At 39.5% G+C, this 25,057-nt stretch overlaps 1 protein-coding gene across 1 annotated transcript in view; it reads right to left on the bottom strand.

The window, feature by feature from the left end:
* Positions 1–25,057, bottom strand: part of MCC (MCC regulator of WNT signaling pathway) — a 470,217-nt gene that overhangs the window by 322,365 nt on the left and 122,795 nt on the right. The window contains exon 3 of the mRNA XM_055298398.2: positions 2,856–3,067. Within this exon, the coding sequence (XP_055154373.1) occupies positions 2,856–3,067 (212 nt within the window). The remainder of the gene's footprint in view (positions 1–2,855; positions 3,068–25,057) is intronic.

Consider the following 25,057-nt stretch of genomic DNA (forward strand, 5'->3'; position numbering starts at 1 on the left):
TTCTGTCTCCTAACTAGACACTGATAAAATGCCTTTTGCTCTTAGTAGCTATTTAAAAGAAAAATCATAAAACTTAACTTTATTAGTTCAAGATTTTTCCTTAGAAGGGACATAAATTACTTTTAATGTGATTATGTAAATAAAGGGATTGCCCAAATGTGCAGTTTCAAGAGACTATTTGCTTTCTTTGGCCGCCTGGGAAGGGTATTTCTCAAATCGGGCTCTACAGACCCTTCTGAGTAGACCCTGAGTCACTATGGCTATGAAACAAACTACCACAAACACAGTGGTTAAAACAACCATCATATATCACTCTCACGTGTCTGACAGAAGGACTCTAGAGTTGCATGACAAATGGTGAAGACACAGGACAGGATAAAGAACTGGGGCCCAAAATGTACTCTACCACAGGGTCCAAGGGCATTAAAAATGGGTCTGTGAATTCAAATGGTATTTTTAAAGTTTTACTTTTCCATTTGGTGAGGAAATAGTGTAATCACAGTCATAGGACTTCGGTGCCTGCGTTTGCATTTATAGTTCAGTTCTTGCCAAGGGATCGCCTTAAGCGAGTGTGCAGAGGAAATGTTAGGCAGTGTTCCCTCATTTCTAAAGCTTAACCAGTAAAGTAAAGTAAAAAGAGGTATGTATATGACTGTGGGGTATGTGAGAGCTCTCTGTGCCTTGACTCCCCTGAAGAGCCAACTTAGAGAACCTGGCTGTGGGAACCCCAAGGGCTGAGCTGGCCTCCAATCAGGAGAGACAGGAGAACAGAAATCAGTCCAGGAGGTTACTGGAGAAGCTGGGAACCACAGAGTCACACAGAAATAGGAAACAGCCAACTCCCACAGTTTTCAATAGTAGGTTTGCTGCAGAAAACTGGTGGGCCATGAACCTGGAACCCTCCAGAGAAGGTACCATCACATTTTGATCTCTGTTTAACACTGATTTCTGCTATAACCCATCCTGTTATGGCAATGTCTGTCTTGAGAAAAGGCTGAGCTGATACAGTACAGAGGAGGGTTCAACTTGCTGCAAAATTATTTGAAGCAGGCATAGCCTAAGTCCAGGCCTATGCCAGAGAAAGATGACATATTCCCTGATAATCGCCTAATCTCCTGAGCACATAGGAGGGCAAGATTAGGATAGTTAGAGTTCTACTCAAACTGTGCAAGAATGTCCTTGAAGTGTGGCCACGTGACAAACAGTGCAATAACTATGAATGTTTTTACAGATTTTATGAGACATTATCATACCCTAGCAGTGACTGTGCATGTTTATATGTTTTTAATATATTTTTTATTTTTTAATAGTTTTAGGCTAAGGCGGGTGGACCACTTGAGGTCAGGAGTTCGAGACCAGCCTGGCCAACATGGTGAAACCCTGTCTCTACTAAAAAAAAAATCCAAAAATTAGCCAGTCGTGGCAGGTACCTGTAATCCCAGCTACTTGGGAGGCTGAGACAGGAGAATTGCTTGAACCCAGGAGGCAGAGGTTGCAGTGAGCCAAGATTGCGCCATTGCACTCCAGCCTGGGCAACAAGAGTGAAACTCCATCTCGAAAAAAAAAATAGTTTTAGACAAAATTTGCAAAGTTAGGAGAGAGAGAGTAATCATATACCCCACAAATAGTTTCTCCAACTTATTAACATCTTACATTATTTTGGTATACTAGTCATAATTAATAAACTGATGTTGATACACTATTATTAACTAAAGTCCATAGTTTATCTAGGCTTCCTTAGTGTGTGTGTGTGTGTGTGTGTGTGCGCACGCGCGCATGCATATGTGTTTTACTCTAATGTCCTTTTTTTCTGATCCAGGATCCCACTGAGGGTATGCATTACATTTAGTTGTCATATTTTCTTAGGCTTCTCTTAGCTGGACAGTTTCTCTTTCTCAGACTTTCCTTGTTTTTGATAACCTTGACAGTTTGGAGGAATTTTGGTTACATATTTTGTAGACTGTCATTTAACTGGAATTTTTATGATGATTGTATTTTAATTATTGTTGCCATATTTACAATTGCTAGTTCCTTCAAACATCCCACCAAAAGTGTCAGAATTAGAAAGTGTGCCTCAAACACAAAGAGTTTGAAAACCACTGGTGTACATCAAAGCAGACTGTAAATATGCGTAAGTCAAGGTTATTGAGATGCTTAGTCTACCATTTGAACTTAAGTTTCAAAAAGCCAGGTAGGCTTTTAGACCTTTCCCACAGTGGCTGGATAGCAATCTCAATTTGTACTGTCTGCATGTCACCCAAAATGGCCAGGCCATCGGTCACCCGCCTCATTTGGCTGCCCTGACTTAGAAGAGGAGACACTAGCTCTATGCCCAAAGGTCGCTTTGTAGTGACTCACCTTGAAGGAAAAAGGAAGGTAAATTACACATAATGACATTCTAAGTTGTCCCACAGTTTTCAACAGAAAATACTCTTAAAGTATAATCAGAAACAAGAAACCTTCAATGCAATATTTTCCTTTTTGTTCTCCAAATAAGTAAAGGCCAAATGAGGAAACAGAAGCAAGTATATCCTATTAATTTGTAATGTCTAGAACCATAGAAGTAGTCTAGTTATGGAAGAGCTGTGGTGCATCTTCTAGTAATTAAACCTGTGCAAGTTACAGCCTTAATTAAAACACCTTTTAGGACTCTACTCTGGTCTCGATTACAGTGAAGTCCCTAAGTGCTGGCAACTTTGGAACACTAAACATTACTGGCAATGCTGGAAATGGTACAATATTTACCGCAATAGAGAAGACAATACCCGATATGTCCCCTGGAGCACAAAATTAAAATATTTGTATTGGAATACAGACAGGCCAAAATATGTGTTCATGAACCAAAAAGTACTCACCGTGTTGGCCAGCTCTAGATAGCTTCCTCCTACAGAGTTGCCAATGTGCGGGGACTGCGTAAGCAGTTTGTGGAGAGCAGCCTGCTGATGCAAAGAGCTTCCGCCATACTCGAGCAGCTTCTGTAGGGCTGACTGGCTCTGCACATCTGGGCTCTGGAGGTCCCTGGCACCAGAGTCGTATTCCCAGCTCTCCCTCGCTGCTGATAAGGCACCTAAGTCCGAGAGAAGCAGAGAAAATGAAAAGACATTTCCTTCATTAGCCTGTGGGTGGCCAATAGGCAATGATTTGGAACCTCCTAAGCCTTCCATGTGCCAGCATCTCAGAACACATGTGGTGCCCAGGCTGCATGCTAAGCACTTTCCCTTTCAAACTGACACATGGGGAGCCTAGAGATAAAAGCAATTTCAGGCAAAGCATTCAAAAATAACTGTCCCATGAATATGTGCCCCCTTAACAGAAATGCTTAGCAAAAAAAGCACTGGAGAGCCAAGTAAAGGGAATCCAGATCAGAGTCACATCTGTGATTTGCAAAGGGATACTACATTAGCCTTAGCACTGGTCATTCTTTCTCCCAACTGAGGAAGAAGGAAGCAAGAAAAATGACAGAAAGTTAAGATATGACACTTTATCATGACTCTCTTTTTCTCCTTCCTTCCTTCTTTTCCTTCCTTCCTTCCTTCCTTCCTTCCTTCCTTCCTTCCTTCCTTCCTTCCTTCCTTCCTTTCTCTCTCTCTTTCTCTGTTTCTTTCTTTCTTTTTTGGAGGCAGGGTCTTGTTCTGTCATCCAGGTGGGAGTGCAGTGTCGTGATCACAGCTCATTGTAGCCTCAACCTCCTGGGTCAAGTGATCCTCCTGCCTCACTAAAAAAAAATTTTTTTTGTGGACCTCATTTCTATACTGTGTTGCCCAGGCTGGTCTTGAACTCCTGGGTTCAAGAAATCCTCCTGCCTTAGCCTCCCAAAATGCTAGGATTACAGGCGTGAGCCACTGTGACCGACAGTATCATGACTTTCTACCGTTGATGTACTCTTACCTGAAGGAAGCTAGACTGTATTTTCCAGTTAGGGATAGCAATGAAGCTGAGTTCTGGGCAACAGAATATGAACAGAAATGATAAGCATCACTGCTGGGCCTTGCTTATAAAGTCCCACAGTGTGTGATTCTCCATGCCCTTTGCCTTCTGGCCTGGTTCAGATGGGAATGGTACCCTTGGAAACCACGTGGTACAGATGGTGGAGCCACAAGGTAGATGGAAGATGACTGGATTCCAGAATCATCACTTGCAGAAGAGCTGTCTGCTCATCCTAAGTACCCTATTTTGACCTAACATGATTAGAAAAGAAACATTTTTTTTACACGTTTTTTATTTCATAGGTTTTTGGGGAACAGGTGGTGTTTGGTTATGTGAATAAGTTCTTTAGTGGTGATTTCTAAGATTTTGGTGCACCCATCACCCGAGCAGTGTACGCTGTGCCCAATGTGTAGTCTTTTATCCCTCACCCCCCCACCCACACTTTCCCCCAAGTCCCCAAAGTCCACTGTGTCACTCTTATGCCTTTGTGTCCTCATAGCTTAGCTCCCACTTATGAGTGAGAACATATGATGTTTGGTTTTCCATTCCAGAGTTACTTCACTTAGAATAATGGTCTCCACTTCCATCCAGGTTGCTGTGAATGCCATTATTTTGTTCCTTTTTATGGCTGAGTAGTATTCCATAATGTATATATACCACATTTTCTGTATCCAGTCATTGATTGATGATCATTGGTCTGGTTCCATATTTTTGCAATAGTGAATTGTGCTGGTATAAACATGTTGTATGTGCAAGTATCTTTTTCATATAATGACACTTCCCTCTAGATGGATACCCAGGAGTGGGATTGCCAGATCAAATGGTAGATCTACTTTTAGTTCTTTAAGGAACTTCTATTGTGTTTGATTCACTACCTACTTTCGGTTTGTTGATTAGAGCAGCTAGTATTACGTTAATTATTACAGACGATTAGAAGGTAATAAAATATGCTAATAGTTATAATACAAATGGGAAAGTGCAATGAAAAAGTAGAACTAAAGGAAGGATATCTAACTCAGTCCATCTGGAGATGAATGGGGAATGTTCAGAGAAAGCTTCCTGGAGGAGAAAGCCTGATGCTTGAGTTGTCACTTTCCAGAAAAAAATAGGTTTGAGGTAAAGCCTGTTTCCTTGTGTTGTTCACTTCGGAATGGAAGTGTCTTGTGGGTGCATCTGGTTGGTGAAGCCTAGGCTGCCTGCCTCTAGCCGCAAGCAAAGCTGGGTAAATGTGTTTTCTGGTTTTACTTTAGAGAGGTAGTATTGATAAGGTGAGACATTTCCTAAACAGAAGAGTGCTCAAAAGGCCTAGGCAGCCAGAACACAAACAACAGTCTATGCACAGGAGGTGTACTGGGTCCTGGGGATATAGCAGTAAGCATGAGAAATTGTAGTCCCTGCCTGCAAAGATCTCATTCTGGTAGGTCTTTAATACATGGCTTTTAATGACAAAAAAAGGACACAAAATGATCCAGTTTGTACTATGAAATGAGAACATATACAGATTACTCTGTAATTTACTTGAGAATAATTACATAAAGCAAACTGCAGTTTGTGTACAGTGAGTTCTGATATGAATGTCCAGTCTCCTCTTATCAGGTATTCATGAATTTAATCAATGTGAATAGGAAAACTGTCTTCAGATGGTTTCCCCCTACTGTTCTGGCTCTGCTGATCCTCTCCAGTCGGTCTAACCCAACATTCTTTTTATACAGTGCCTTTATAGCTGGGATGCATCAACTGCTTTGTATCAAAGCAGGCAATTCTGTCACTATGTTTGCAATTGCTCCAAGTTTACTTTAATGTTAAAGTCTATTGATTGTACTGCAAGGCAGGTTTTTCTTTCCTTAACATAGACTGCCAAATGCCTGCTCTCCCTCCCCTTGTTCCTCTGAACACTGTCTGTTATCTGCCTAAATGCCTCAGGGCCTCTGTTCTGGCTCCAGCAACATGTAGCAAGAAGACTAACAGAGGTCAGAGTTGAAAAGTGGAGCCCCCACATTGGACTGAGTCACAGACGGACTTACATCTCATACATAAGACAGACAGAGGGCTGGGCCTTGCCTTATATGTTCACCACAGTACTCTCAGCACCGTGCACATGGCCTGTGACATATCTAGCATTTAATAAACATTTATTGAATGGATTGCTGAATTATCCATGGTTGTAGTACCCTACAGTTTCACTTTTTAACCTGGAAATACAACATGGGAATTAAGTCAAAATAAATTATACACTTAAACTTTTTCTTCATGCAAACGTGAAGTCTCATTCTCAAACAGGAAAATATAACAGTTCTGAGATGGAGCAAGATGGCTGAATAGAAGCCGCCACCGATCATCCCCCTCTGAAGGAACACCACATTTTAACAACTACCTACACATAAAAAAGCACCATCATAAGAACTAACAATCAGGTAAGCAATCACAGTACCTGGTTTTGACTTCCTCTCGCTGAAAGAGGCACTCAAGAGGGTAGGAAAGACAGTCTTGAATCACCAACACCACTCCTCCCGTACTCTCCATGTACCATGGAGAATCTGTGCTTACGGGAGAGGGAAAGCACAGCAAGTGGGGGACTTGGCATTGAACTCAGTGCTGCCCTGTCACAGCAGAGAGCCAACCTGTGAAGACCTCAGCCATTGCCCACCCATGGAGGGAGCATTTGGATCAGCCTTAGCCAGAGGGGAATTGCCCATCCCAGCAATTGGAACTTGAGTTTCTCGGCAAGCCTTACCACCGTGGGCTAAAGTGCTCTGGCGTTCTAGGTAAACTTGAAAGGCAGTCTAGGACACAAAGACTGCAATTCTTCCTAGGCAGATCCTAGTGCTGGGCTGAGCTTAGGTGGACTAGGGCAGCATATGACCTGGTGAGACATCACCTGGGTTGGCTAAGAGAGGGTTTGCATTACCCCACCTCAGTAACCCCAGGCATCACAGCTTGCAGCAAAGAAAGTGACTTGTTCCTTCTGCTTGAGGAGAGGAGAGAGAAGAGTAAAGAGGATTTGGTTTTGCATCTTGGAAACCAGCTCAGCCATAACAGGACAGGGCACCAGGCAGAGTCATGAGGCCCCATTCTAAGCTCTAGCTTCCAGACATTTGTAGACATACCCTGGGTCAGAAAGGAACCTTCTGCCTTAAAGGAAAAGACACATTTCTGGCAGGATTCATCACCTGCTGACTAAAGAGTCATTGGGCCCCGAACAATCAGCAGTAGTAGCCAGGCTGTACTTGCCGTGGGCCTGAGGTGAGACTCAGAGCTATGCTGGTTTCAGGTGAGACCTAGCACATTCCTACCTGTGGTGTCTACAGTGAAAGACTCCTTATATTTGAGAAAAGCAGAGGGGAAAGTAAAGAGGACTCTGTCTTGCACCGCAGGTACCAGCTCAGCCACAGTGGGGTAGAGCAACAAGCAGGCTCTTGGACAGCATTTCTGGACCTGCCCTGGGCCAGAGGGGAGCCCATTGCCCTGAAAGTGAGTCCCAGGCCTCACAGCATTCACCAAAAGCTGACTGAAGAGCCTTTGCACTTTAAGGGAACATTGACAGTGGCCTGGCAGAATTCACCATGGGTCAGTGGTGGTGGCCACTGAGAGAGGCTCCTCTGCCTGTGGAAAGGGGAAGAAAGAGCAGGAAGAACTTTGTCTTGTGGTTTGAGGGCCAGCATAGCCATAGTAGAATAGAGCACCAGGTAGATTTAAAGTTTTTTTTTACTCCAATCCCTGGCTCCCAGACAGCATTTCTGATCTGCCTAGGGCCTGGGGGAACTCACTGCCCTGAAGGCGAGCACATAATCCTGGCTGGTTTCCCAGACTGCTGACTGTAAAGCCCTAGGGCCTTGAGTGAACATAGGCAGTAGCCACATAGTGGTTACAATGGGCCTTGGGTGAGACCCAGTGCTGTGCTGACTTCGGGTCCGACTCAGTGTAGTCCTAGTGGGAACCACATGGGTGGTTGCATCACCACACTCCCAGTTCTATGTGGCTCAGCACAGAGAAAGAGAGGCTTCGTATGTTTGGGAGAAAGTAAGGGAAAAGAACAAGAGTCTCTGCCTCATAATCCGGAGAATTCTTCCAGATCTTATCCAAGACCACAAAGGTGGTACCTCTAAGAGTCTGAAAAATATACAGTATTATTGGGCTTGGTGCCCAAGTCCCTTTGGATACTGGAAGGCCTTCCCAAGAAGGACACGCACAGACAAGCCCTGACAGTGAAGACTACAATAAATACCTAACTCTTCAATGCCCAAACACCGAATAACATCAACAAGCATTAACACCATCCAGGAAAACATGACTTCACCCAAAGAACTAAATAAGCCATCAGGGACTAATCCTGGAGAAACAGAGATATATGACCTTCCAGACAGAGAATTCAAAATAACTGTTTTGAGGAAACTCAAAGAAATTCAAGGTAACACAAGAAGGAATTTAGAATTCTATCAGATAAAGTTAACAAAGAGTCTGAAATAATTAAAAGGAATCAAGCAGAAATTCTAGAGTTAAAAAATGCAATTGACATACTGAAGAATGTATCAAACAGATGTCTCTCCCTGTGCTGAGCCACCTGGAGCTTGGGGAGGGGTGACACAAGCACAGTCAGAGGAGACAAAAGAAAAAAGAATAAAAAACAATGAAGCATGCCTACGAGATCTAGAAAATAGCCTCAAAAGGGTAAATCTAAGAGGTATTGGCCTTAAAGAGGAGATAGAGACAGAGATAGGGGTAGAAAGTTTATTGAAAGGAGGTGGGGCACAGTGGCTTATGCCTGTAATCCCAGCACTTTGGGAGGCCGAGGCAGGTGGATCACCTGAGGTCAGAAGTTCAAGACCAGCCTGGCCAACATGGTGAAACCCCATCTCTACTAAAAATACAAAAAAAATTAACCAGGCGTAGTGGTGGGCACCTGTAATCCCAGCTACTTGGGAGGCTGAGGCACGAGAATTGCTTGAACTTGGAAGGTGGAGGTCGCAGCAAGCCAAGATCATGCCATTGTACTCCAGCCTGGGCAACAAGAGTGAAACTCTGTCTAAAAAAACAAACAAACAACAACAACAACAAAACCAATAAAAAATTTATTGAAAGGGATAATATCAGAGAACTTCTCAAACCTAGAGAAAGATATCAACATTCAAGTATAAGAAGGTTATAGAACACCAAGCAGATATAACCCAAAGAAGACTACCTCAAGGCATCTAATAATCAAACTCCCAAAGGTCAAGGATAAAGAAAGTATCATAAAAGCAGCAAGAGAATAGAAACAAATAACATACAATGGAGTTCCAATACGTCTGGAAGCTGACTTCTCAGTGTAAACCTTACAGGCCAGGAGAGAGTGGCATGACATATTTAAAGTGCTGAAGGAAAAAAAAAAAAAACCCTTTTACACTAGAATAGTATATCTGGTGAAAATATCCTTCAAACATGAAGGAGAAATAAAGACCTTCACAGACAAACAGAATCTGAGGGATTTCATCAACATCGGACCTGTCCTATAAGAAATGCTAAAGGATATTCTTTAATCTGAAAGAAAAGGACATTAATGAGCAACAAGTGCTCATCTGAAGATATAAAACTCACTTTTAACAGTAAGCACACAGGAAAAGACAGAATACTATAACACTGCAATTGTGGTATGTAAACTACTCTTATAAGTAGAAAGACTAAATGATGAACCAATAAAAAATAATGACTACAACAACTTTTTAAGACATAGACAGTAAAATGAGACACAGAGAAAGAACAAAAAGTTAAAAACCAGCGGGAAGTTGTTAAAGTGTAGAATTTTTATTAGCTTTCTTTTCGTGTTTTTTTGTTTGTTTGTTTATGCAATCAGTGTTAAGTTGTCATCAGTTAAAAATAATGGGTTATGTACACATATGTAACAAACCTGCACGTTGTGCACATGTACCCTAAAATTTAAAGTATAATAAAACAAAACAAAACAAAACAAAAATAATGGGTTATATTACTTACAAGCCTTGCAGTAGCATCAAATCAAAAAACATACAATGAATACACAAAAAATAAAAAGCAAGAAATTAAACCATACCACCAGAGAAAATTACCTTCACTAAAAGGAAGACAGAAAGGAAGCAAAATAGGAAGAGAAGGCCACAAAACAATCAGAAAACAAATAACAAAATGGCAAGAGTAAGTCCTTACTTACCAATAATAACATTAAATGTAAATGGACTCAACTCTATAATGAAAAGACAGGGTGCCTAAATGGATAAAAAAAGCAAGACCAAATGACCAAATGACCTGTTGCCTACAAGAAACACGCTTTACCTATAAAGATACACACAGACTGAAAATAAAGGGATGAAAAAGATATTCCATGCCAATGGAAGCCAAATAGTAGCTACACTTGTATCAGACAAAATAGATTTCAAGAAAAAACTATAAAAAGAGACAAATAAACTCATTATATAATGATAAAGGGGTCAATTCAGCAAGAGGATATAACAATTGTAATTATGCACCCAACAGTGAAGCACCCAGATATATAAAGTAAATATTATTAGAGCTAAAGAGAGAGAGAGAGAGAGATCTCAATGCCATAATTGCTTGAGACTTCAACATTCCATTTTCAGTGTTGGACAGATCTTTCAGATAGAAAATCAGAAAAGAAACATTGGACTTAATCTGCATAATAGAACAAATGGACCTAACAGATATTTACAGAACATTTCTTCAAGGTCTGTAGGATACACATTCTTCTCCTCAGCACACGGATCATTCTCAAGGATAGAATATATTTTAGGTCACAAAGCAAAAGTATTAAAACATTCAAAAAACTGAAATAATATCAAGCATCTTCTCTGACCACAAAGGAATAAAACTGGAAATCAATAACAAGAGGAATTTTGAAAATCATACAAACACATGGAAATTAAACAATATGCTCCTGAATGACCAGTGGGTCAATGAAGAAAATAAGAAAGAAATGGATAAATTTCTCAAAATAAATGATAATGGAAACACAACATTCCGAAATCTATGGGATACAGTGAAAGCAGTACTGAGGGAAGTTTATACCTACCAATGCCTACATCAAAAAGTAGAAAAACAAATAAACAACCTAATGGTGCATCTCAAAGAACTAGAAAAGTAAGAGCAAATCAAATCCAAAATTAGTAGGAAAAAATAATTATAAAGATCAGAGCAGAAATAAATAAAATTGAAATAAATGAAACAATACAAAAGATCAAAAAAGCAGAATGTTGGGTTTTTGAAAAGATAAATAAAATTGACAAACCCTTAGCCAGACTAAGAATAAAAAAAGAGAAGACTCTAAGAAATGATATCAGAGGTGAAAAAGGAAACATTACAACTGATACGGCAGAAATTCAAAGGGTCATTAGGTGGCTACCATGAGCAACTATGCCAATAACTTGGAAAACCTAGAGGAAATGGATAAAGTCCTAGACACATACAACTTACCAAGATGGAACCATGAAGCAATCCAAAACCTGAACACACCAATACAATATCATGAGAGTGAAGCCATAATGAAAGTCTTCCAGTAAAGAAATGCTGGGACCCAATGGCTTCACTGCTGAATTCTACCAAACATTTAAAGAACTAATGCCAATCCTACTCAAAGTGTTCAAAAAAATAGAGGAGGACAGAACACTTCCATACTCATTCTATGAGGCCAGTATTATCCCAATACCAAAACCAGAAAAAGACACATGAAAAAAACCTACAGGCTAATATCCCTGATGAACACTGATGCAAAAATCCTCAACAAAATACTAGCAAATTGAATTCAAGAACACACGATAAACTTCATTCATCATGACAAAGTGGGATTTATCCTATGGAAGCAAGGATGGTTCAACATATACAAATCAATCAATGTGATACTCATATCCACTGAATGAAGCACAAAAACCATATGATCACTTCAATTGATGCTAAAAGGTGTTTGGTAAAATTCAATATCCCTTCATGATAAAAATCCTCAAAAAACTGAGTATAGAAGGGATATACCTAAACATAATAAAAGCTAAATGTGGCAGACCCACAGCTAGTATCATACTAAATGGGGAAAAATTGAAAGTCTTTTCTCGAAAATCTGGAACATGACAAGGATGCCCAGTTTCACCACTGTTATTCAGCATAGTACTGGAAGTCCTAGCTACAGCAGTCAGACAAGAGAAAGATATAAAGGGCATCCAAACTGGAAAAGAAGTCAAATTATCCTAGTTTACATAGGATATTATCTTTTATTTGGAAAAACCTAAAGATTCCACCAAAAAGTTATTAGAACTGATAGACAAATTCAGTAAAGTTGCAGGATACAAAATCAACATACAAAAATCAGTAGCATTTCTATATGCCAATAGTGAACAGTCTGAATAAAAATTTAAAAAGTAATCCCAAGTACAATAGTTACAAATAAAAGTAAATATCTAAAACCAAATTTAACCGAAGAAGTAAAAGATATCTATAATGAAAACTATAAAACACTGATGAAAGAAATTGAAGAGAACCCCCCCAAAATGGAAAGATAATCCATGTTCATGGACTGGAAGAACCAATATTGTTAAAATGTCCATACTACCAAAAGCAATCTACAGATTCAATGCAATCCCTTTCAAAATACCAATGACATTCCTCACAGAAATAGAAAAAACAATCCTAAAACGTACGTGAAACCACAAAAGACCCAGAACAGCCAAAGCTATCCTAACGAGCGAAGAGAACAGAACTGGAGGAATCATAATACCTGACTTCCAATTATACTACAGAGCTAAGTAGCCAAACAGCATGCTACTGACATAAAAATAGACATATAGGCCAGTGGAACAGAAAAGAGAACCCAGAAACAAGTCCACACACTTACAGTGAATTCATTTTTAACAAAGGTGTTAAGAACATACATTAAGGAAGACAGTCTGTTCAATAAATTGTGTTGGGAAAACTGGTATCTTATTCAGAAGAATAAAACTAGAACCCTATCTCTCACTATATACAAAAATCAAAATAGATTAAAGAGTTAAATCTAAGATTTCAAACTATGAAACTATAACAAGAAAACATTGAGGAAACTCTCCAGAACATTGGTCTGGGCAAAAATTTCTTGAGTAATACCCCACAAGCACAGGCAACAAAAGCAAAACTGGACAAATGAGATTACATCAAGTTAAAGAGCTTCTGCACAGCAAAGAAACAATCAACAAAGTGAAGAGACAACCCGCAGAACGGAGAAAATATTTGCAAACTACCCATTTGACAAGAGAATAGTAACCAGAATCTATAAGGACCTCAAACAAACCTATAGGAAAAAAACCCAATAATCTGATTTTAAAAATGGGCAAAAAACATGAATAGAGATTTCTTAAAAGAAGACATAAATAGCTAACAGGCATATGAAAAGGTGCTCAACATCATTGATCATTAGAGCAATGCAAATCAAAACTACAATGAGATATCATCTCATCCCAGTTAAAGTGGATTTTATCCAAAAGACAGGCAATAATAAACACTAGTGAGGATATAGAGAAAAGGGAACCCTCATACACTGTTGGTGGGAATGTAAATTTGTACCCCACTATGGAGAACCATTCGGAGGTTTTTCAAAAACCTAAAAATAGAACGATCATAGGATCCTGCAGTCCCACTGCTGGATATATATCCAAAAGAAAGGAAATCAGTATATTGAAAGGATATCTACACTCTCATGTTTATTGCAGCACTATTCACAATAACCAAGGTTTACAAGCAACTTATGTGTTTATCAGTGGATGAATGGATGAAGAGAACATGGTACATATATACAATGCAGTGCTATTCAGCCATAAAAAAGAATGAGATCCTGTTATTCACAACAACATGGATGGAACTGGAAGTCATTATGTTAAATGAAATAAGCCAGGCACAGAAAGACAAATTTCACATGTTCTCACTTATTTGTAGGAGCTAAAAATTAAAACAATTGAACTCATGGAGACAGAGAGTAAGGATGGTTACCAGAAGCAGGAAAGGGTAGTGGGGGAAGTAGAGGGGAAGTGGGGATGGTTAATGCATACAAAAAAATAGTTAGAAAGAATGAATAAGACCTACTATTTGCTGTCAGAACAGGGGGACTGTACTCAATAATTTAATTGTGCATTTAAAAATGATGAAAAGAGTATAACTGGATTGTTTGTGACACAAAGGATAAATGCTTGAGGGGATGGATACCCCTTTTACCATGATGTGATTATTATGTACTGCATGCCTGTATCAAAGTATCTCATGTACCCAATAAATATATATACCTAAATGTACCCACAATATTTTTTAAAAATACACCTGTTCTGGGGTAAGACAGCCAAAGGAAGCTTCATTTGAAATTTATTATGCCATATTAAAAGACCTAAACCCAGTTTCTGGCAGAATCACTTAATTAGGTTAGCCAAGCTCTATATTAACCAGCAAGATTTAAAGGCCTTCATATTATTACCATAACAATTTTCGCTGAAGTGATGCTGAAAATCTCAGATCTTCTGCTATGGAGCCAAAATCAGTCATAATAGCTTCCACATAAATGGACCATATAAAGAGAAGTGGACTTTCAAAAAAACTATAGTAGACTGTTCCCATTACTCTCTTTTAATCTGTCTTCATGTTAAATTTTTTCTTAATAAAAACCAACATTCATGAGACAAAAACTAGTCATTTAATTGTGATGATCTCACTGAAAAACTTTGAAAATGTAGGTCTGGTAACCATCTTCCTTTTGCCCTTTGAAGCATGATGGTACCTGATGGCTCATATGCAGCCTCTTGACAGCCTGTGTTCACCTCCTTGTGAACCTCAAATTGGTTCCTGTGCTCCAGGGAAAAATAAATAAACAAATAAAAGGCTTACTATCTTCCCATATTTTTTCCTCTTCTGTCTCTTTCTCCTGTCTTCCCATCCTTTCTGCTTGCCTGCCCTCCAACAGATTTTGAGAACTCACTAAGTAATAGATTCTACAAGAAATACTAGAAATATTAATTCAAAGCTAAGACAAAAATCTTTGCTGTGAAGAGCTCACCATCTGGTGGAAAGGTAGAAAGTTCTAAGACTTTTCTGAAGCATTCAAATTATTTCCTTTTTTTTTTTCCCTGCATCAGCACGGGGGGCAGTGGGAGAAAGGGTTCATGAATGCAGTCTCTCAAATTTCACTTTTATCAAATCTATAGTGAGAGATGAGGAAGGGGCACCTTTTTCTTCTCAACATTTGAATCAGTATTTGTGTGTTAACATGAATGTTCTTTCCTCAATGTTCAAGTGATTCTTCACCAGAAGAAACTTTGTAAATACATCATCAGGTTACAACCCTCAACTCCTGCTTAATATTGAGTACTGTAAGTGAAAGAAAAATTAAGAATGTAATTTTAATATGATTTGGGTTTTGTCTGACATCTGCACGTTAGGTCAACGGTCTCATGAGCTCTCTTGTAACACGGCTTTTCATATGCCCGTTCCCCACAGGGTTATGGCTCTGCTTTCTTCTCCTTGACATGGACACCACTGTGTCAATGTCTCCTGGCTCATGAGGTTCCAGCCAGGCTGACCTTCTGTATCTTCTGACATGATGGGTGCTTTCAAGGCACAGGCCTTTCACGTGATGTTTTTGTGCTGGAAATGCTGTTCCTCACATTTTTTGCTGGGCTCAGGTCTCAGGCTTCCTGACTTCCCGAACAAATGACAAGGCCATTGTTAGGAGCACTCCTAGCACTCTCTCCAATCTCAGGCCAGACACAGGAGGGTCTGGGGGTTCAGGAGCACTAGCTTTGGCTTTGGGCTTTCTGCATTTGAGTCCCAGCCCTGCCCTTAGCAACAGTCATAAGAAGGTAATGAGAAGGATGACAGTGTTTATCACTGTCATTTTATGTCATTTTATTTGTTTATGAAAAAAATAAAGATTATACATTTAAACCTCTCTTTTTATGGTCTCTCAGTACTACTTAAATGTCAGTTCCCTTTTTGTTAGCAGGCTTACACACATAAATTGCCTACTAATAAGCAAACATAAGTGGTCCCACAGATATATGTAAACATTTAAACCAATATAGAATTGATAACCTGTGAAAGCCTCCTTAAATATTCTATCTGGTCATCCAGATAGAATATTTAAGGGTCACCCATGGGATTCTAAACATTGATCAGTCTACACATGGTTAGGCTCCCTATACCAGTCTATACTGGTCAGTTAGCAAAGTGCATGAGGCACTTTAGACACGTTGTGATATTTTTATTTTTAGCTGACCATATGAAGATAGATACCTATCAACTGACACAGCCACATGCACAGGACTGTTTCCTACAATAACTAGAGTGGACAATGGAGAATTCTTTAATCACTTTTCTTTTCAAGAATGGTACAAAGACAACTGACAAAGGTCACTTCTAGGAACTAATTTCTTCAAAAGCTTACCGCTGTTCCATTGTCCACTGAGAGTCAATATCAGCAATTTGCCAATATAATTCTATTGATTAGGACAAGCTAGATTATGCTGCAGTAATGAAAAGACCCCTTCCCTCCCCACCAAATCTCAGTGGCTTAAACATAAAAGACTTATTTCTCTGCACACTGCCATCCGAGGGTCAGCAAGGCCTCTGCTCATTGTAATCACTCAGCACTATCTGTCACTATCTAGCAGAAAGAGAGTATTCTAGAGGGTCTGACATTGGCAATTGAATGCTCTGTTGCACAAGTGACTCACATGGCTCATAACCCACTGGCCAGATACAGTCATATGGCCCAACCCTATCCTGAGGGGATCCCAGTCATGTGATCTTACTAAGTGTCCAGAAGGGGCAAAACTGGAAACATCTGGTGAATTGCAAGAACCGAGTTTAATACTGATTGGATTTTTATATTATCTCAAATATGATAACATCTGAGGGATTCTTTTCCTTTTTCTTTTTTTCTTTCTTTTTTTTTTTTCTGAGACAGAGTCTTGCTCTGTCGGACAGGCTGGAGTGCAGTGGCACGATCTCGGCTCACTGCAATCTCCACCTCCTGGGATCAAGCGATTGTCCTGTTTCAGCCTCCGGAGTAGCTGGGATTACAGGCATGTACCACCACACCCAGCTAATTTTTGTATTTTTAGGAGAGACGGGGTTTCACCATGTTGACCAGGCTGGTCTTGAACTCCTGACCTCAGGTGATCCGCCCGCCTCGGCCTCCCAAATGCTGGGATTACAGGCATGCGCCACTGTGCCCGGCCCCTTTTTCTTTTAGACTTTTTATTGTACTATGATCAACCATATACCCTGTATTACTATTATTATTATTCAAAATCCAGAATTAATGGCCTTATTAAGACCTTATTCTTGGCCTGTTAATGCAAGAATGTGGCAATAGCACTTAGTTCTTACACAGAAAAATATTTAGAAAAAAAGTCATCTTTTCTATCTGAATACAATATTATTGAGAAATCTCTGTACATGTATATATGTATCTATATACACATATATGATATAGATATGTGTATATAGATGCATATATTCCAGCTTTTACATAATGACTGAAGAAGGAAATACTATGTTAAAAAATAGTGGCATAAGAACATTCAAAAAAGAACTATAAAAATAAATGCTGACCAACCTCACCTTAGTTAAAGCATCCAGAGAAAGATCAGGTGGGTTGGTCAAAAGAAGTGCAAGACATGCCAAACTCAAATGGCACCAACAAGGACCTTTTACTAAAGCTAGAGGATCCTCTTTTGGGTTTGGGAATTTGCCTTCTTTCAACATTATTTCTATTACCTTTTAAAACTGTAATTTCATTTCACTCCTATTGTGCATTTCATAGGTCATCACCTAAAGAGCTAAAACAAAGAGTCAAACAGAGTACTAATAGGTAGGCAGGGCTCACTCATACCAGCACTCTCTTCTTATGCTGGTTTTTCTTAAAGGCTCCTCAATGAAGAGATAACCACTATATTAGTCTGCTTGGGCTGTCATAACAAAATACCAAAACTTATGTGGCTGATGCAACAGAAACGTATTTTCTTACAGTTCTGGAGGCTAGAAGTCCAAAATGGTGTGCCAGCATGGTAGGGTTCTGGTGGGGTTCTGGCGAGGGCTGTATTCCTGGCTTGTAAGTAGCTACCTCTTGCTGTGTCCTCACATGGTAAGAAGAGAGGGCAAGGTCAAGCTCTGCAGTGTCTCTACTTATAAGGGCCTTAATCCCATCATAAGTCCCCACCCCATGATCTCATCTAACCTTAATTACCTTCCAAAGGCCCTAACTGCAAATGCCATCACACTGGGGGTTAGGGTTTCCACATACAAATTTGGGCACTGGGACACAAGCATTCAGTCCATAACAGCCACTAAGCAGTTTCTCTCCAGGCCAGTAAGGAAGCTGCATGGCATCTGGCATCCCTGTAAGTAGACATCAAAAGCACTCCCTGTGCCCAGAGGTGGTCTCTGCACAAACAGAAGCAAAGGAGGCCATCATATCTGCCACTGCAACACCTATTGGGTCCTTTGAAGTGACAGGCAAGGTGTATTTTTCTTTTTTTTAGAGACAGGGTCTTGTTCTGTCACCAAGGCTAGAATGTAGTAGTACAATCATAGCTCACTGTAGCATCCAACTCCTGAGCTCGAGTCCAGGAGTGATCCTCCTGCCTCAGCCTCTCGAGTAGCCTGGCAAAGTGTTTTATAGAGACTGGGTCTCACTATGTTGTCCCAGCTGGTCTCGAACTCCTGGCTTCAGGTGATCCTCGTGCCTCGACCTCCCAAAGTGCTAGGAGATATATATATATAATTTATATATGCATTTATATAAAATATTCCAGCAAAATATATATTCTAATATATATTACATATTTTATATAAATATATATATCAAGTTCTAAAATATATATATATATTTTTAACGGGAATATTTAGTGTTTGAAGATAGCAGCCAACAAATTCTAAATGTTTCTTTCACTTATCCAAATAGCATAGGAAACAAGTGGCAATTTGACATATTTATAAAACATACCACTGGGAAAATCCTGCTTTCAGAGAGAATGCTAGAACAGAAAAACCTGCGAAACACTGAGATATTTGCCCTGCTGGGTACTTGGCAGCTACAGGTTAGTACTTTAATCCCATCTTCAAAGTGCCACCCAGGTTTGGCTTCAAGGCCTACAATTACAGAGCTTATTTACCAAAGGCACTATGCCACCTTCCCAGCAGGCCAAGACTCCTGTGAGAATGAGACAAGCCAAAGCATCTGGAACACCTAAAATTTACCTTAAGGTTGGGAACAATTCTGACAGCTAACAGCTATTCAAAGCCCACCACACTAAGGACCAGATACTGTACTAAGCATCTCACATATATTATCTTTGGTCCTACCAAAAGCCTATGAATTGCCACAATATTTTTCCCATTTTTAGAAGAGGACATTTTCTTTCAGCTTAATTTCATAGACATTGCTCATTTGCATAGAATAGTGGTTAAGAGCTGGGGTTTTATAGTCATGCTGCTTAGTATCAGGTTTAAAGACACCATAACCAGCTATGTGACATCAAGCAAGTTATTTAGCCTCAGTTTCTTAATATTTAAAATAGGGATAATAATGTGTACTTTCATGAGGATGTTGTGAGAATTAAAGTTAAAATATGTACAGCATTTAAGACAATCCCTGGCATATGGTAAACTGATCAACAAATGTTAGCCATTATCTGATCACACTTCATAATTATTTATTTGGAATCCATTTTAGATAATAGAAAGCAAATACAGAGGGAAAATGTACACTCTCAGCTTCTGAAAGGTAACAATTATGATTACCAATTTAAAAATAGGAAACCATTGGCACCCAACAAGTGCCTAAAATTTTAAACAATAGTTTTGTTACAGTAGGTAGTCAGGCATGAGCAGGGCAGAAGAGGGCCCCCCACCTACCAGGAATGTCGGGTGACCATCAGGTGATGGTCAGGCAGTTGTTAAAACTGTCTCTTTAAAATAATAATTGGTCACAGCCAGTACCAGGGAAAGGCAGTCTCCCAATAGACGGAAAAAACCTGAAACTGCAGATCAGCAGCTTCCCGATAAGATCTCAGGAGTTGGGGCAAGTAGGCGCAAGCATGTGCACTAAGGCAAAATGGTGGAGCTTAACTCATATATGACCTTCTAGGAACACTACCGGTAAGGGAAGAACGCCTGAAGTGAGCATGTGTACACGTCAGTAAACACACTATGCTTGCAGCCCCTCCCAAGTGCTAGCAGGCCACTGAGCATGTGGATAGCCCAACAAAAGGGAAGACTCAGGGGAGAAGTAATGCAACAACAGAAGCATGCCAATGTTTAAGACCCAAAGTCAGAGGTCAAACCGCATACTTGAATCTCTCAAGTTGCCCACTGGCCTTCTTCCAAGTGGACTTTACTTCCTTTTGTTCCTGCCCTAAACCTTTTTAATAAACTTTCATTCCTGCTCTAAAACTTGCCTCCATTTCTCACTCTGCCTTAGGCCCTTTGGTCAAATTCTTTCTTCTTAGGAGGCAAGAACTGACATTGCTGCAGACCCATATAGATTCACCCACTGCTGACAGTTTTATTCCAGCATTATTGTAAAGAAAATGAAAATAGCCAATAATGTCAGGGCCAAAGTTACATTTCTGTGAGTAAGGAATATTCCATTGGTAAGTCAGTCTTTGGTTACTGGGTTTGACAGACTTAACTTCCCTATTCTACTTGGCCAGCCCTAATCTTGAGAGGACATTGGCCTTACCAAAACTTGTGGCCAGCACCATGAGGAAATCTGCACTTCCTGGCAGCAATAATGACTTAAAAGCAGAGTAGGCATGATTTATTAATTAGATCTGTGCTCTGGCCACCTCTCTGTTTTTTACCTTTAGCTTCTTTTCCATCCTTCATTTGAGCACTGGGCTCTTTCATCACAACACAGGCAGATGAAAATGCAGAGTGTTTAGGGGATCCTGAGACCTGTATTAACAGTATCTTATGATATTGTCTACGTTTAGTGGCCCTGTATCTTTCAGTTATGTGGGTTCTTTAGAGTACATTGCCTAATTTATTACCCTCCGTGTCAAGAAGGAAAACAATCCTTTCAATATACCAGAAGCAGCTACCTTTATGAATTTAAAGCTACCACATTGCCACAAGAAGCATAGGATAATTTTAACAAATTGGCTGCCAGGTGTCAGCTGTCCCTGTCACAGCACATTTACTATTTCTAGATAATACTGACATCAACAGAAGCAGCAGTAAATCGCTTAGTGCACAACAGAATCACCATGAGTCTTTAGTCATTTATTAATGTCAATGCTTGGTATGAAATTCAGGAACCTGATCCCCATGAGGGCCCCTAGCCTCCTCCACTACAAATTACATTACTAACACAGGCCAATTGTCTTAAAATCTGTGCCTGTGGTCACAAGGAGAATTGGGTGGGAATGTACAGATAAATAGAGTCTATCTATCCTTCTCCTAAGGAAAAATAAAGAGCAATTCAAAGGAAAAGTCTACCAAGGGGTGGTAAATAATATTATCTCTCAGGTAGTTCTTTGCCCTTTGTCTGTCTTCAGGAAGTGAGCTTATTAGTGTCTTATTTAGAACATATATATGTTACACGTATCCTATCTAGGGCCAATGCACTGAATTTCAATGTAACATTGGGAATACAGTGGAAGATATATTTTGAAATGCGACTCCCTCTCCCCTTCCCCCACCCTAACACTGTTGACAGGTGCTAAGAAAGAAAGAAATGAGGAAATTTTTCTTACCAAAGCATGCTTATCAACACCATCACCGTTAGTGGATATTTTTAATGTCCCACTGTGCCCAAGTGAGTTCAGCAATCCTTGATGTCTTTAAGCACAGGCCTGAGAACACTTAATGGGAGATATTTTAGAGACAACTAACCCAAGAAGCAGCTGCAATAAACAGACTTTAAAATTCTCCTCCAGCCCTAGCTTCTGTTGTTCTGTTCTTCACCAAGTTTAATATAAAAGGCAAAGTGTCTGCCCTTGGGCAGTTAATAATCTGGTTATGAAAGCACAGCTGAGGCAAGCATCTTTAACCTTTTTAAAAAAACAATTAAAAATAATATTTGGCAGCTCATTATCTTGGTTTGTCTAAACTATGTATATTGAAGGAGATAAGCAAGAAGGTTGATTAAGGGCTGAAGAATTCAAAGGAGAGTTTGGGGAAGGAGCATTAAAATGAAGAGGTATTAAAGCAAATAAATTGACTTTCACTTCATAGAAGATAAATAGAAGGTTTGGTCCTTTAGGCCCCTGAAGCAGACTGGGGAGTAGGGGGTAATATCCATGGTCCATATGAGTTTAAGATTTTTTTCTTTAAGATTTGTCTCTCTTGGTTAGAAGGCAGAGATTGCATTTTTGATCAATTTATCTTTCTCTTACAAGGCATATTAATGGATCGTGCATTCAGTAAGCCTTTGATAGTCATTAATTTTTAAGTGTTGTAAATGGGAGACTGTGAATGGGGATGATGCTAATCTAAGCCTGCTCCCTGCCATGAGAAGCATCACATACAACCTCTCGTATGGCATGCCCATAACATTGTCATACTTCTTGGCTGAAAATCAGCCTAATCAAAACGGAAAATGCCAGGGGAAAAAATACACCAAGGGGAATACAAAAAAAAAAAAATGATTTCGATTCCAGCTTCTTCACCAAAAACAAAATATTATCCTTTATTCATGAAAAGTTGGTATTTTTCACTCAAGTTTTCTTAATGTGGTGGATTACATTGATTTTCTAATGTTAAACCAAGTTTGCATTCCAGAGACAAACTCTATATACTCTAAATCTTGTTTATATATTACTGATTTTGGTTTGCTAGTATTTTATTTAGGATTTTTGCATCTCTTTTCCAAAGTGAACTTGGCCCATAATTTTTATTTCTCACATTGTCCTTGTTATGTTTCCATCTTAGGTTATGTGTGAGTCTGTCTGTTTTTGAATGTTAGGTAGACCTCACCAGTGAAGCTGTCTGGGCCTGGAATTTTCTTTGTGGAAAGATTTTTTAAATTACTGTTTTAATTTCACTCATAGTTATGGAACTATTCAGATTTTATATTCCTGAATGAATCAGTTTTAGTAAATTACGTTTTTCTGGAAATTCATCTATTTTATCTAAAATTTTACAAATATTGACAGAAATCTGTTGATAATCTTTTCTTTGCAAACGTGTCTGTGGCATCTGTAGCAGTCTCCTTTTTACTCCTGATATTAGTTATAATAAACACTGACTTGGCCACCTTGCCTGCCAACGTCATTGTAGAGTTGGCTGGATGACCCAATCTTGACTCAGCTTCTACCTGTGCAAAGCAGAGGCCCCTTGATGTCCTACTCCTGCTATGTATGTATCATACTTACACAGGACATACCCTTGGCTAGCTCAGGACCTGTGGAATCAACAAGCCCAGATACTGCCAGATAATTAACAATGTCTAGGGGCTTTGCATTTCTCATTTGGGACAAGACAATTTATGGTCCTTTCTTTTCTCTTCCAAACCTCAACCAGCAGAGCCTTCCTAGACTCCATGCTTTATTGGATTTCCTGTTTGGCAGCAAAACTCTTCTACTCAGCAATCAATCCTGGCTTTCTAATGGTCTTTTTTTTTTTCTTTGACAGTTATTAGTGCCTTATCTTTTCTTTACTTAACATTCTTGCCAGGAAGTTATCAATTTCGTAAGTCTTTTAAAAAAAAAAACCCATCTTCAGTCTTTATTGTACCTCTATAGTGCTTTTCTATTTTATTAATTTTTGTTCTTATCTTTACTATATTCTCTTTTCTATTTTGTTTTGCTGTTCTCTTTCAAAATTCTTAGAATGGATGCTCAACTCAGCCTTTTTATTTTGTTTTCTAATATATGCATAAAAGCTATCAAATTTCTCTAAGTACTGCTTGAGTTGCATTTCAATTGATACTTACATAATCTTTCAATTCAAATTATTTTTGAATTTCCATAATTTCATCTTTGACCCACGGGCTGTTTAAGAGTATATTTGTGATGGTTAATTTCAGGTGTCAATTTGACTGGTTAAGGGATACCCAGATAGCTGGTAAAACATTATTTCCAGGTATGCTTGTAAGGGTATTTCCAGAAGAGATTGGCATTTGAATCACTGGACTGAGTAAGGAAGATCTGCCTTCACCAATGTGTGCAGGCACCATCCAATCAGTTGGGGACCAGATGGAACAAAGAGAAAAGATATATTCACTCTCTTCTGGAGCTTGTATATCCATCTTCTCCCTTGCCCTTGCACATCAAAATTCTAGGTTATTTGGCCTTGGGACTCTTGGATTTCCACCAGCAACCCCTCTGGATCTCAGGCCTTTGGACTTGGACTGAGAGTTACACCATACGCTCCTCTGGCTCTAAGACCTTTGGACTCAGACTGAGCCACAACAGCAGCTTTCCTGGTTCCCCAGCTTATAGATGGCATATTGTGGGGCTTCTCAGACTCCATGAACACATGACTCAATTCTCATATTAAATCCACCCTCATATATCTATGTCTATATATTCTATTATTTCTGTTTCTCTGGAAAGCCCTGACTAATACAATGTTCCTGAATTTCCTATCATATGGGGTTTATATTTTATTTATTTATTTTTGAAATGGAGTCTCGTTCTGTTACCCAGCTGGAGTGCTGTGCTGGGATCTCGGCTCACTGCAACTTCCGCCTCCTGGGTTCAAACGATGTTCCTGCCTCAGCCTCCCGAGTAGCTGAGATTACAGACATGCACCACCATGCCCAGCTAATTTTTGTATTTTAGTAGAGATGGGGTTTCACCATGTTGGCCAGGCTGGTCTCGAACTCCTGACCTCAAGTGATCTGCCTGCCTCAGATTCCCAAAGTGCTGGGATTACAGGCATTAGCCACTGCACCTGACTGTCTGTGTTACTTTACTTATAAATTTGTCGAGACATAATAAAACTTTATGAATTTTCCATATACATTTGAAAAGAAAGCATATCTTGCAGTTGGGTGGAATGGAATTTATATGTGAATTATCTCAAGCTAATTAATTGAGTTGTTCAACTCTTGCAGATCCTTACTTTCTTTTCTTTCTTTCTTTTTTTTTTTTTTTGGTCCATCTTGTTCTAGTAGTTAACAAGAAACATGCTAATATCTCTCATAATGATT

This window comes from Symphalangus syndactylus, chromosome 11 (assembly GCF_028878055.3).
Source record: "Symphalangus syndactylus isolate Jambi chromosome 11, NHGRI_mSymSyn1-v2.1_pri, whole genome shotgun sequence".
Lineage (NCBI taxonomy): Eukaryota > Metazoa > Chordata > Mammalia > Primates > Hylobatidae > Symphalangus > Symphalangus syndactylus.